The following is a 15,058-nucleotide window of genomic DNA, read 5'->3' as shown; positions in this document are numbered from 1 at the left end:
TGCAGTAACCATTATCTCTTCCTCTCTCTCAGAGATCCCACGTTCCTATCCCAGGCCCTCTTGAATTTAAACACAGTCTGTCTCTACCACCTCTTCTGGGAGACCGTTCCATGAATCTACCACTCTTTCTGTAAAAAAAAGTATTTCCTTAGATTACTCCGGAGCCTCTCACCTCTTAGCATCATCCTATGCCCTCTCATTGCAGAGTTTCCTTTCAAATGAAAGCAGCTTGATTCATGCACATTTATATTACGTAGGTATTTAAACGTCTCTATCATATCTCCCCTCTCCCGCCTTTCCTCCAAAGTATACAGATTGAGATCTTTTAGTCTGTCCCCAAACGCCTTATCACGAAGACCACACACCATTTTAGTAGCCTTCCTCTGGACCGACTCCATCCTTTTTATATCTTTTTGAAGGTGTGGCCTCCAGAATTGTACACAGTATTCTAAATGAGGTCTCACCAGAGTCAGGGGCATCAATACCTCCTTTTTCCTACTGGAAATACCTCTCCCTGTGCAACCTATCATCCTTCTAGCTTTCGCCGTCACCTTTTTAACCTCTTTGGCCACCTTAAGACAATTACATGCTTTCTCCTTCCACCCTTATTACAGCACCAGCTGCCCTGAACAAATAAATATACGAGCTGGAAGAGATCCTCCAGCACCAGAGCAGCTCATTCTCCTCCTAGCTGTTCACAGGCTGCTGCAGCACCAGCCTCTCCCCCCTGAAAATGATCAGCTTTGTAGAAACCGAGCATGTGGGGTGGAGGGCAGACTTTAAGAATAAATGGGATACCCATGTGGGATCCCTACGAGGGTCATTAGGGCATAGACAGGGGGTGGGTAAGCAGAGTGGGCAGACTTGATGGGCTGTAGCCCTTTTCTGCCGTCATCTTCTATGTTTCTATGGTCACAATATATGCACAGTGGCGTTGGCTGCAGCAATTAGGAAAATGAGCTGTTCTGGCCACCAGGGGTTGCAGTTGGCGGGGCTTGGGGATTTTAGATGGACCTGAGCCCAAACTGGGTACCCATGGCTACGCCACTGCCTGTCCTTCCTCTGGACCCCTTATATATGCTATGTGGTTTTTCCCAGAAAGGGTGTGAACCCTTCTCCTTTGAGCCCCAGTGGATTGTAAGCATGCGCCAGATCAGCGTTTCCCCAGTCGGGCCTGGAGTACCCTCTTGCCAGTCAGAATACCCACAATGAATATGCATGAAGGCAGTGTATGCCTGTTCATTGTGGGTATCCTGAAAGCCTGACTGGTAAGAGGGTACTCCAGAAACACTGATCTACATTTAACCAGCTATGTTTGTAGTGGTTTAAAAAAAAAATCCCGGAAACTGAATGCCAGTCGCCAGATATGACCTGGCATTGAATTTCCAGGTTTGTCACCGTCTGCAGGAGATAGGCTGTTTCCTGTGGGTCCTTTGAATATAAGGAGAAATTAGGTCTTATCTGCTCATTTTCTTTCTTTTAATTCCTCCAGGCTGGCACAGACGAACGGGTTGAAGCTCCTCTGCCACATTGACTTTGGCTGTGCAGTCCCGTCGACAATCAGCCAAGTAAGAACCGTGAACTACGAACATAAGAAAACTCGATACACCTATGTATCCAGAGACTGTTGGTTACCGACTAGAACTGAGCCCATAATAGTGTCCCCAAAAGAAGAAAAAAGTGGCACCGACCTAATTTCTCCTTCTTTAGCATCCCTGCAGACCGGCACAGACAGATGGAAAGCACCAAAGCAGTTCCCATCATGAGTGGGACCCCCGAAGGGCTGCCAATCACCTGAACATCAGCCTGGTAGGGACACACGTCACATATACTGTATTACTTTAATGTCAAGTATCCACATTCGTTCAGAAATTACAACGAAATATTAAAATGGTAGTTTCCACACTTTAAAAAAGATCACAGTTTCACCCCAATAAAGCAAGTCTTGCTCACAAGTATTCTTTACAATAAATGTTAATACATGCATACAGGTTGGGCAGACTGGATGGACCATCGGGTCTTTATCTGCTGTCATCTACTATGTTATTATGTTAACTCCAGATTTCACTCAGAATTCACCTTTTTCAAATCTAAAATCCACCCACACATGCTCCTTAAACCTAGGGTTACCATATCCTGGACATACGGCCCTGCCCAGTTCTGCCTCTGGCAAAGCCCATTTCCACCTCCAATCCCAGCTCGTTCTGACCCCAGCCCCGTCTACACAAAGCCTCCTTTTTCCCCCCAACAAGCTCCGGCTGTGTCCAGAGGGCCTGGAGCACGTGCGGATGTGTGTGATGTCATCCACGCATGGTTAGAGACCCTCCAGATGTGGCCGGAGCTCATCGGGGCTTTCCAAAACTCAGACAAACTGCCAGGTTTTGGAAAATCCGTCAAGGGACCAGGACTGTCCTCTTCAAAGAGAACATGTCTGGGTTTTCTCAGAAGTCTGGTAACCCTACTTAAGCCCAGCTAGTTACTAACGTGTTTTGCTTTTTCCAGACTTGTATCCAAGCTTACCAAATTAAAGTCATAAACAATGCTTCCTCTAAGGACTAGATGGATGTGTACAAATATGTTCTTTTTTTTTTTTCCAATTCTTTATTTATTTTCATATCTCATAACAAGTATACAATAATCATTCAATATTCATACAATTCACTTGTATACTTCATATAATATTAAATCTTATATTATCCCCCCTCCCCCCTTCCCTTCCACACATATCAACATTTTATTTGAATCTCACACATTATACCCTCCCAATCCCATATCATATTATTCTTCTATAAAAAAAAGTGTCTAATCATTCGAATATTCAATCAATGGCCCCCAAATTTTTTTAAACTTGTTATAATTTCCTTTTTGCATAGCAAGAATTCGTTCCATTTTATAAATATAACATATAGAATTCCACCAAAAAGTATAGTTAAGTCTTGTATAATCTTTCCAATTTCTAGTTATATTCTGAATGGCAACTCCTGTCATAATCATTAGTAATTTATTATTATTTGCTGAAATTTGACTCTTTGCTCTCATCATTGTTCCAAACAAAATTGTATCATATGACAGAGCAACTGGATTTTCTAGAAAAGAATTAATTTGAGACCAAATTGACTTCCAGAAGGCGTTAATACAAGGACAATAAAAAATTAGATGATCCAAAGTCCCTGCTTCTAGATTACAGTGCCAACATTTATTAGATCTAGAGCTATCAAACTTTTGTAAACGTACTGGGGTCAAAAGAGCTCTATGCAACAAAAAGAACCAAGTCTGTCTCATAGATGCCGACACTGTACATCTAATTCTCCAAGACCAAATTCGTGGCCATTGAGAAGCAAAAATTTGATGCTTAATCTCAATGCTCCAGTCTGGTATTATTGGAAGAATGTCTTCTTGCAACGAATCCTGTTTGGTGAGTATCAATAATAAAAGGGAGAGCTTTAGCCAATCTTAATGCCAAAACTTTGGCTAAAAGTTTACCATCTACATTAATTAATGAAATAGGCCTGTAGTTTGATACCAAAGTATGATCTTTGTTTGGTTTTGGTAAGACAATAATTAATGAATCTGCCATAGTACCTGATATACAACTTTTATTCAGTTGGTATTGATATAATTTTAACAAATAGGGTAACAAAGTATTTTGAAATGATTTATAGAACTCTACCACCTGGAGCGGATCCAACTCTAAGAGACTTCAATGCTGTTTCTAACTCTTTTAAAGATATAGGTTCTTCTAAACTTCCTTTTATATGTTCAGGAATTTGAGGCCCCTTAAGTGAACTTAAAAATTCCAATCCATCCTTTTCTCTATCTCTGTAAGATTCAAAAGAATACAAATCTTTATAAAAACTAAAAAATTGTTTTAGAATCTGATCAATTTTATTATGTGATTTTCCATTTTTATCTTTTATTACAACAATTTTTGTTCTTCTTTTCCTTGCTTTAAGATAATTTGCTAGCATCCTACCCGCCTTATTTGAATTTCCATAGTATTGAGTTTGTTGAGAAAATAAATCATTCCTTACAAATTTAGAGGATAACTCATTATATTTAACTTTTGCTTTTAATAATAATTGTAAAGTATTCCACTCCCATCTATTAATTAAATTACTTTCCAATACTTTAATTTCCTTTTCCAAATCAACAAATTGTTTCGTAAACTTTTTCCTAACGTATGCTGAATATGAAATAATATTACCTCTCATGGTTGCTTTAAACGCATCCCATAATACTTCCATATTTATATCATTAGTATCATTAATTTGGAAGAAATCAATCATTTTTATTTTAAAATCTTCAGTAAAATTTGAATCTACTACCAAAGAATTATCAAATCTCCAAACCGGCTTAGAATAATCCTTTTCACCATCCTTTAACTCAATCCATACAGCACCATGATCAGATAAGAGAATAGGATCTATAATAGCTTTTATTACATTTTTCGTTAAATTATTTGAAACAAAAATATAATCAATTCTTGAAAAAGAATTATGGACCTGTGAACAAAAAGAGAATTCCCGATCATTAAAATGAAGAATACGCCATATATCTATTAAATCACAAGATTTTACCAAATTATCTAGCCCTAATGATTTCATAACTCTACTTGGATTTTTATCCATAATTGAATCCATTACAGCATTGAAATCTCCAGCCACCACTAAATTAGAAGCAGCCAGTGGCATTAAAATTTGTAGTAGGTTCTTAAAAAACTCCATCTGATTCGTATTAGGAGCGTAGATGTTAAATAAGATGTTATTTTCCATGCTCATTTCAATATACACCCACCTTCCTAATGGATCCATTTCTACCATCTTAAAATCAGCTGTACATTTTTTATTAATTAAAATGGCCACTCCAGCCTTTTTCCCATTTGCTGGAGCAAAAAATACTTTTGAAATCCATCCCCCTTCCAGCTTTTTAGATTCTATTGTGGACAGATGGGTCTCTTGGATGAAATATACATCCGCCTGTTGCTTTTTAAAGAAATTTAACATTTTTTTCCTTTTAATTTGGTGATTCAGGCCATTGACATTTAAAGAGTAGAATTTAGTCTCCATCTTTCAACTCAATAAAATTCCAGCATTGACACTCCAGTTTATATAAATGAAATTGATTAGACACCATCCTTCCCATAACATCCATAAAATATAAGAATATGATATAATATCCCCTACTACACAGATATTCTTTCCCTTTACTCTTAAATATCCCCCCTCCCCATATCCCTCCCACCCCTCCCTTCATTATGGATAAACTTGAACCACGCATAGGATATGCAACCACTTCCAACCCCCAGGCATTTATACATTGTCTCCCACATATAAATGTACTTTTTCCCATCTTATATTTTACTACCATGACATATTATAAATATTAACATAACCATTTATTTCATTATTTTTCCATACTTTTATATAACCCAATTTCCAAAATGGTCAAATACCACCTTTACCTTTTTATCAATTCTCTTTTAAATCTTTTAAGTTCCCCCATATTCAATATTAATAAATGAACATTTCAAAACTTTACATATTTTATAAATCCTCCTTAAGTTCATCTTATATTCCTCCCTCCTCCCACTTTCACAGCATAATATCTATATTTCTTTTAATTTATTTATGAATATGCTTCTTTAAATATATTTATATTAGAATTCTATACCATTTCATTCAATTTCATATTCACTACACATATACATAAAAGAAGAAATGTAACATTTTCATAAATCCTTAGCATTCCATCCATTCTATTCCAGTCTTACTTTTATATTCCACTCCTATTAATATATTTCTGTCTTTTAAACCTTTTCTTCCTTACATAGTCATTGGTTCAGAGTTATTCAGAAAGTCTTTCAACTTCCCTGGATCCTCAAAATATAGTGATTTACTCCCATAGGAAATCCTCATCTTTGCAGGGAAATATAAACCGTATCTATATCCTTTTTCTTTAAGCTGTGGTCTTAACTGCAGAAACTGTTGCCTCAATGCTGTTGTATTTTTTGCAAAGTCAGGCAAAAATAATTTTGATCCTTTATATGTCAAATTTTTGTCTGCTTTTGCCAACTTCAGTATTTCAAAGGCTTGCTGAAACCTTAACAGTTTAAAGATCAGCGGTCTGGGCTTTGACTGACTTTCTGACCGTTGGAACGGAATTCTGTGGGCTCTTTCAATTTCCAGAGGTTGTTTTGAGTTCAGCTGAAAAAGTTTTGGTATTAAAGTCTCCAGAAACTTTATGGGATTATCTCCCTCCAATTTTTCCGCCAGCCCAATTATTTTTATGTTCTTCCGACGTCCACGATTCTCATAATTTTCCAGTTGTTGTTGCATCTCTGAAATGATTTTTCTTTCAGCTTTAAACTGAACCTCTGTTAGTTCCAACTGTTCCATTTTTTTTTCCAGTGTTGTCACTCTCTGGTTTGCCAATTCCAATTGCTTATTTATGTTGACAACCTCTTCCTTTACTTCCTGTATGTAATCTGTGTTCTTTTGTAGCATCTGCTGTATTTTTTCCAGCGCTGTCATCACTTCTTTTTTATCAATTTCTTCCTCATCCAGGAGTGCAGTCTTTACTGGCGTCACATGATCATGCTTGACACGCTTACCAGTGCCCACAAAAGCCGTCTCAAGTTTCGTCTGTCTTAAAGTTGCCATCCTCTGACTTTATAGTAAGTTCTTTTGATACAAGAAACTTTATTTTATAGCAAATTCTTCAGAATTAGTGCCTGGGGGAGCAGAGCAATGTGATCACACCTCCATCTTGTGCGTGTTCCAAGCCACGCCCTGTACAAATATGTTCTGATGTGAGTGACAAGTTTTTAAAAATTGTTTTCATGTGAGCAACAAATTCTAAAAATCATCCATTTTCCAGATTTGCAAGTATTTTTATGAGCGACCATGTAAAATCTGTGAGCAACTCCTAGAACATATGATCAATTGCTCATTTGCTCAGCTTAGAGGAAACACAGGCCATAAACTTTAAAAATACACTCTCTCAATTCTAATTATCACCTTGCCTTACTCCTCAGATATTGCCCATGTCTCTCTAAGCTTACGGTTGGGTCCAAGTGGTAATCTTCCTTTGCTGGTCTAAATAGCATTCTCTGGCCAGCCTCAAAAATCAATGCCTCGGCTTCATTTTGGGCCTGGTCCAGGCTCTGAAGCATTTCCACACATGAACAGAAATTTGTGCATGCTCAGAAATACCCGATCCACCACTGCCCTGCCCGCAGGAGCTCCTGGCTTTGTGGTGGCATTTCTTCAGGATGCCTGATGTGTGCAGAACCTCCATACCTTCCTGGTCATCCCGACTCATCAGCTCGTAGCTGTAGCACTCCCTGTGGCCACATCAGACCCTCTCTCAGGCTACAGCAGCATTCCAGTTTCAGACCCGCTCCACATGGCCCAGTAAGGTAATTATTAACCTTGAGTTATCTAATCACTTTTCACAAGTAACCAAAGGGGAACCTAAGAGAAACCATCTACACTAACTTCTTCAATAGACTCAAGTCTGTCATTACCAACACCATGAAGTGAAAACACCACCAGTAGCCCAGTATCATCCAGATAGGACAGTTAATAGTTCCTGAACCAGAGGGCATATGCTATACTTTGTCTCTACTGTAGACCCAAGCTTGACCTATAACCTGGTAACCAATGGGACATTACTGAGCAATATGAAAACTCTGCTTTCCCAGCCAGTTCCCTCAGAAAACCAAGATTACAAGAGAGAACAAGATCACAAATAATAAGCAGCTTATTATATGCCTAATGAGCATTCAGTAGACAAAAAGTCAATTATTACATCTTCCCATGATATTGGCCATTGCCTCAGGTACCCGATTAGACTATTTAGGATTTTAGCCCATCCCCTCCAGGAACCCAGAATGGGTTACAATGATACGTACACAACTGTTTCCAGGATCAATATCGAGCTCCAGGATTGGTGCAGACATGTACATATACTAGGGGGGGACTGAGAACTTTTGAAGATATGTAGACACCCTGGATGTGCCCAGTGGCTGTTAATATTCAAAGCATGCAAGGTGATACGAGGAGATTAACTTTGAAATTATTTGGGGTAAATATGAGACAGGTGAATTGTAAAAGAATATTTTAAATTGGCTATGATTGAAATAATAAGATCCCATTGTAAGGAAGGCAGCTGCACGGAAATTAAGACAAAAAAGGCTGGGTATAGGTTTTCCCAGAAAAACAGGATAAAGGGCCTTTACAGAGAGGCCTTAAAAAGGAAGTCATAGATTAAAACACACAAGCAAATTAGGAAACGTTCATACAGAAGTTATAAGGATAGGAAAAGCAAAACATTGGCCATGTTAGGATTTAAACGTAAAGTGACATTCCAGTCATGTGATCAACTGGGCCACTGAATTCTAACTTTATGGCAATTATTACAAATGATGTCACATATGGTATCAATTTCTTTGACTTGGCTTTCTCCTCTGGAGAGCAGAGAAAATTCAATAACGTGCATGGCTCTCCCCAGACGTGAAAGGCATTAACAAACCTGTATTTGATTATTACACGGAACGGAACCCCTAGCCCAGTCACGTGGGGAGAGGGAGTCCATTCGGGTCATTCTTTTGGCCACGCCTGGCTTGAACAGCACACAGGGAGATATGAAACCTGAATACTTCTCACCACTGTGTAAAGCAGCAGATTACCTGGTATCGAGCACACTATTCCCAGAAGGTCAGAGGTGAACCTGAATGGACTTCCATAGTAGATGATACACTCGGACAAATGATCCTCCTCGCCAGTGCACGCAACAGGCAAAACCCGATCCCCTTCAGAAAGACTCTTCAACACCCGTCTGAAACGACCACACCCGAGCTGTCGGCACGCTGCTTCAGCCACTGTTCCGCCTATAGGCTTTCCTCTCACTTGCCACCACATTTGCTCGAAAAAGACCTCCAGGGTCCCTTCACAGGGGTTGTTTCCATCTACAAGTCTTGCATCCGAAATAACTAAGTACAATGGAGAGAGAAAACATGTTAATGCAATACCAGTCTTTACCGGTACTCAAGCAAACGGCACTCGCACCCAACAGGCAAAAAAAAAAAAAATCCTCCCTCCAGCCATGCTGTGTCAGCAGTCATGCGCTGCAAACCCCTCTCCTTCCAGCCATGAAGCAGCAGCAGTGGCGGCAGTCCTGAGCGGCAACCCCCCCCCCCCCTCCCTCCCTTACCTGAAGCAGCAGCCGGTCAGCAGAAGCAGCACTGAAAACAGGATGCTTGTGGCCAGCTCCAGCAGGGCCTTTCCTCCGATGAATCACTTCCGATGCGGCAACGAAAAGGCCCTGATGGCGTTGGGCATGAGCAATCTGCTTACAGCGCTGCCTCTGCTGACCGGCTGCTGCTTCACTCTGTGAGGGGGCTCCAGGAGGCCAAACTCGTGCAGAGGGAGGAAGGGCTGACCAGGGAGGGGGAGGGGTAGAAGGGAGGAAGAGAAATTGGGAGAGAAGGGGGGAGAGAATGTGACCCAGACCGAAGGGAGGAATAGATGCTGGACCTACAAGTGGGGGTGGGGGGATGATAGAGAGAGGTGGGAAGGGAGAGAGAACTATTTTTTAGAGTAAATCTCAAACAAGCAGAAACTACAGTTATCTGGCATCCACTAATCCCCATAACTGAGAGTTTACTGTATCTTTGATTCAAAAGTTCAGTATCTATCTTTTCCAATATACTGGGCATTGTTGGAGGCATGAGAGGTTAAAAAAAAACTACTTTTGTGGGCCACAGCCCGATATTCAGCCGGGGTCTGCATAACACTTTTGTGGATCTGGCCAAATATCATTTGTGCTTCTATAAGTTCCAGGCTACCAATAATCATGCCCTAATATTCAGTGTCTGTCCCAGGACATGGCCTAAAACTGAGGGTATAATTTAGCCAGCAAAATGCTGACTGCCACCGGCTGAATAGAAGGGGGTTACTAACACGCTACCACGCCATTTTACTCGTTACGCAGGAGATAAATTATGCATTTAGAGATTCCGAGAGCGCCGTTTGCTCATATTGATGCCTGCATAGGATAGATACCAGCTCTACAAAATGATTAGCCCTCCTTTACATTAATGAAAGAGTTTGCTCAAAACTAGGAATGCTCGGCATTCACTCCATTCACAGAAGTGGCTGATTTGGGGACCTGCTTTGCTTCTGTACACCTGATATTCATCAAACATCTTCACTGTGGCAGGGAAGGGTAGTCAGTGTTCCATTGTTTCTATAGATGACATCTTTCTTCTCAAGGGACCCACGACCACAAGAGGGCATCTGCTCAAACTCAGGGGGGGGGGGAAAGTTTCGTGGAGACGCAAGGAAGTACTTCTTTACAGAAAGAGTGATTGAGCAGTGGAACAAGCTTCCAGTGCAGGTGATCAAGGCCAGCAGCATCCCGGACTTTAAGAATAAATGGGATACCTATGTGGGATCCCTACGGGGGTCAAGTCCAGGAATAGGGTCACTAGGGTAAAGTAAAGTGGCTGTATAAAGGGGTCAGTTGACTCCAAGGGGTGGGTCAAGAGAGTGGGCAGACTTGATGGGCTATAGCCCTTATCTGCCGTCATCTAATCTAATCTAATCTAATCTAAATGTTGGGTTTATATACCGCATCATCTCCGCAGATGGAGCTCGACACGGTTTACATGGTTAGGGAAGGAACGGAACTCCAGTGGAATTATATAAGTATGAGAGAAGAGAGGTTGGTGTGAGAGTGCCAGGAGCGGGACGGGGTTACGTTCTGGAGAAGAGCCAGGTCTTCAGATGCTTACGGAATGGTAGAAGGGGGCTCAAATTGCGGAGAGGGGAAGGGAGACTGTTCCAGAGCTGAGTGATTCTGAAAGGGAGGGAAGAGCCAAATTTACCAACAAGGGAGATGCCTTTTAAGGAGGGGTAGGATAGTTTTAATTTTTGAGTGGATCTAGTGGAGGTTGGATTTGAGGAATTCCAGGATAGAGGGATAAAAGGAGGAAGGATACCGTGGAGGATCTTGAAGGTTAGGCAGGCACATTTAAAGTAGACCCTGGAAATAACGGGAAGCCAGTGGAGTTTGGATAGGAGCGGTGTGACATGGTCAAATTTACTTTTTGAGAAGATAAGTTTGGCCGCGGTGTTCTGGATTAGTTGGAGTCTGTGGAGGCTTTTCTTTGTTAAGCTTAGGTAAATGGAATTGCAATAATCCAATCTGGAGAGGATAATGGATTGTACGAGGACGGCAAAGTGTTTTTGGTGGAAGCAGGATCTCACTTACCTCAGCATGTGAAGGCTGCAAAAGCATTTTTTTATCAGGGAGTTGAGGTGGTCGTTGAAGGATAATGATGAATCTATGGTGATGCCCAGAACTTTGCTAGAGAATTCCAGCTGTAGAGAGGAGCCTGTGGGCAGTGGGATGGAAGTGGGTAATTGATCAAGTTTAGGGCCGAGCCAAAGTAGTTTAGTTTTGGACTCGTTCAATTTCATTTGTACAGTGTGAGCCCAGGATTGAAGTTTGGTTATGCAAGAAGAAATGTTAGCTGCGAGATTGGTGAGGTTCGCGTCGGTCTCGATGAGGACCAGGATATCGTCGGCGTAAGTGTAGAGTGTTTCTAGGGGGGATAGGTGGAGAAGATTCAGGGAGGACATATAAATGTTGAAGAGGATGGGAGAAAGGGGGGAGCCTTGTGGGACTCCACAAGTCGGTTTCCATGGGGAGGAAGAGGAACCATGTTTGGTGACGGTGTAAGAGCGAGAACGTAAGAAGTTCGAGAACCAGTCAAGGACTGTAGAACTAATGCCTATCTCGGAGAGTAGGAAGATTAGAATGTCATGGTGGACAACGTCAAAGGCAGCAGAGAGGTCGAATTGAAGGAGAACGGCAAATTTTTTGTGAGAGTGAAATTGTTGGATCTTCGAGATTAGGGAGGCCAGGAGGGTTTCGGTACTGAAGTTGGGTCTGAAGCCGTATTGATAGGGTAGGAGGACAGAGAATCTTTCCAGGTAGGCTGAGAGTTGGGAGGAGACGATGGACTCTAGCAATTTGGTTAGGAGCGGAATGTTTGCTATTGGGCGATAATTGGATGGGGAGGAGGGGTCTAGGTCAGCTTTCTTCAGTAGGGGGGTCAGTGCAATGCGTCCCATTTCAGGGGAGAAGAGGCCCGATGATAGGGCAGAATTTATGAGTATGGTGAGAGAAGAGATCTGTCATCTTTCTATGTTTCTATGTTTCACTTAACACTTCCAGTCATTCGGAAAAAATTCACTCCTATGCCTCTTTGGAGTTCACCCCATGCATTAGGAAATGGAGTGAGAGGACAGACTGGGGCTGCAATTATGTTACCTAGAGAGCAGCGAAATTCAATCGTTCCCCAGATCATTTATCCCTTGGAGTTAGACTGTAGAAAAAGCACGCCTAAGTCAAACAGGGAGCAGCAACAGCCACCACTTGAACATACATTCGCCAGTGCTACTTAAAAGAGTGGAGCTGCCGAATATTTGAATAAAGTGATGCTGCCGGCACCACTGGATGTCAGGCCATTAGGATTATTATTGACAGTACCTGAATATGAGCCACTGAAAAAGCTGATAGAAAAGTACGTCTCGCAGTTCTCCACTTGTCTTAAGTTGTGATGACATCTATCCCTCCCTGGTACTCCCCCACACATAGTATCGGATCCCAGGAAAGTCATCGGGGTTTTTACAGAGGGAGTTTCTGTTTGGACATTTAAGACAGTTCCGCAGCCCATCTGTTTAATCTCTTTTCCAGTAATTGGCAGGATCAGAGAAGAAGACTCATAACACAGTGTCCCCCAGGTGCCTTCATGAAGAATCTCCAATCTTCCGGAGCAGGGACTCTCTCCACCCATCAGTCGTACCCTGGAGGGACCTGGAAAAAAGAGCCATCGAGAGTCACTGAGAGTCGTTACACCCCCCTCTCCCCTATTCTGATTTCAGAAAACTCTTGAAAACTTTTCTTTTTCCTAAATTTCTGATTAATTCAATTTCTGTATATTATATTATTCCCGTATTCTTTCATAGCATAATCTTTTGTTAACCGCATTGAACTTACAGCTAGGCGGTCTAGAAATCTGCTCTTATGTTATGTTCTGATTCCCCAAAGTTGAGCTTAAATACAACACAGTACCACATCTCAACTATTGAAGCCAAACAGACGAAGGAGTCACATCGCTTCCTTTTCTGCTCTGACCAGTAGCTAGAGCACATCTTTCAAGAACCTACCAGTTCAGACAAATTACGTTTGGTAGTTGACATTTTAGAACAGTGCCTCTCAAAATGTTTTTTCATGGCACATTATAACTGAAATTATCAAATTGCAAAACCAACAAAAAATTAAACTTGAGAGTTATTTATTTAAACTTCTTTAAGAAAAGTATGGGTAATTATAATATTGGTGAACTAAAGTAGATAGCATAGAATTGCTAATTATTGCGATGGATGTGCTTGTTTTTTTTAGTGCAAATGAACTCAAAACGCAGCTCGATAGTCGACACGCAAACATGCATTTCATCATCCACCATCTGCAGTCGTTCTCTTTTTTTTAATTTCATTTCTGTCAGAGCTGAAAATCCCAATTCGCAGATAAGATCCAAATGGTAACAAAGCCTTGATTGTTTTGTTGGTCAAGTTAAGATAACTACTGCATAAAAACTAAAATTACTTACCGTTAGTTTTCAAGGGAATAGTCCACAAGTTGAAAAATGCTATACAAAAACAATAAACTAATATAAGTGAGGGCTCAGTCACCAACCGATCTATGCGAAAAGTACTATTAAAAGTACAAGCGCCGGTTGTAAACAGGGACCATCATAGCACTCTCAGTCCCTTAACCTTCCATTTGAAACCAAGATAGAAAATAGAAAAAAACCACTTATCTTCGAATTAATGTGAGGAAGGTAGCACAGTATTTAATCCAGCGCTTGTAGCAGATTTCAATCTCTATTAAGAACCCCCTGGTTTGAAACGCCCATAGCCTCCTTTCGACTCGAGTTTCGCGGCATCAGGAAGGGGGCAGTAGCTAAAGGAGCGAAGGAAATACCCATCCAAACCGGAGATCGGTTAGTGACTGAGCCCTTCACTTATATTAGTTTATATTTATTGCTTTTATATAGCATTTTGTGCACCTGATATATGTACTCTTTTTTCAACTTGAGTATTCTCATTAAGTAGATTTTTTATATTAGTGTTATTTTTCCTATATCTCGTACATTCTATTCCATCAATTCTTATCATCCTTTTAATATCTAAAAACAATATCCATATCTTCATATACTTCTTTAAAAGTTGATTATAATTTTATAATTATCATCTATTTATATATCAACACTTTTTTTTTTTTCTGAAATTTTTAATTATTAAAAATTTTGTGTTTTTTTTTTTTCTCTTTTCCAATTAATGTCCAATCCTTTTGAAGCTATAATATTATAAATCAAACTTTATAATTAATTTATAATTAATCTTTTAGTCTATCTTTCTTATTTATTTTACATTTTCATTTCCTTTCTTTTACTTGCATCTAAATGTCATATATCTTTTTTGTCTGATTAGTCCATTCTATATTCTTCTTTTTGTTATCCTTTCTTTCATTACTTATCGTTCGTTAGTTTATTAAATTAACAGTTCTTTCATATTGTTTTCTTATTTATATCCTTCTTCCCTTTAGTCTCTTGAGTGTCATTAGTCATTTTATTTAATATCCTTTTTTCCATTCTGCTTTCTTCTTTTACCCATTTGTATTATTATCTGGTGCATTCTTCTATTTTTTCTTCTTTTGTTATTTGTTCAAGTTTTTTATTACTTTCTAATCAGTCTTTACTCCAGTCATCCAACTTTTACTCTTCTAAAGTTTAGTCTCTTGAGTTTCCAGTCCATCTTTCTTGTCTATTTCTTCTTTATATTTTATTGTCTTTTTCTTTAGTTCATTTTATTTCCTGTTCTTTATTTCATATTCTTCTTTCTTCAGTATTCCAAAGTCTCATAGTTTTATATTAAAAAATTTTTTTTTCCTTTTCTCAATGTCCATCAAAACCAGTCTTGATATT

The 15,058-nt window shown here is 40.0% G+C and overlaps 1 protein-coding gene across 1 annotated transcript in view; it reads right to left on the bottom strand.

Annotated features, from left to right (window-relative positions):
* Positions 1-15,058, bottom strand: part of LOC117356839 (scavenger receptor cysteine-rich type 1 protein M130-like) — an 89,218-nt gene that overhangs the window by 52,263 nt on the left and 21,897 nt on the right. Inside the window, exons 3-4 of the mRNA XM_033936596.1 lie at positions 12,559-12,885; positions 8,690-8,992 (exon numbers count right to left, since the gene is read on the bottom strand). Of these exons, the coding sequence (XP_033792487.1) occupies positions 8,690-8,992; positions 12,559-12,885 (630 nt within the window). The remainder of the gene's footprint in view (positions 1-8,689; positions 8,993-12,558; positions 12,886-15,058) is intronic.

This window comes from Geotrypetes seraphini, chromosome 1, assembly GCF_902459505.1.
Source record: "Geotrypetes seraphini chromosome 1, aGeoSer1.1, whole genome shotgun sequence".
Lineage (NCBI taxonomy): Eukaryota > Metazoa > Chordata > Amphibia > Gymnophiona > Dermophiidae > Geotrypetes > Geotrypetes seraphini.
The sequence above is the reverse complement of the archived record's forward strand: the minus strand, read 5'-3'. Positions and strand labels throughout refer to the sequence as shown.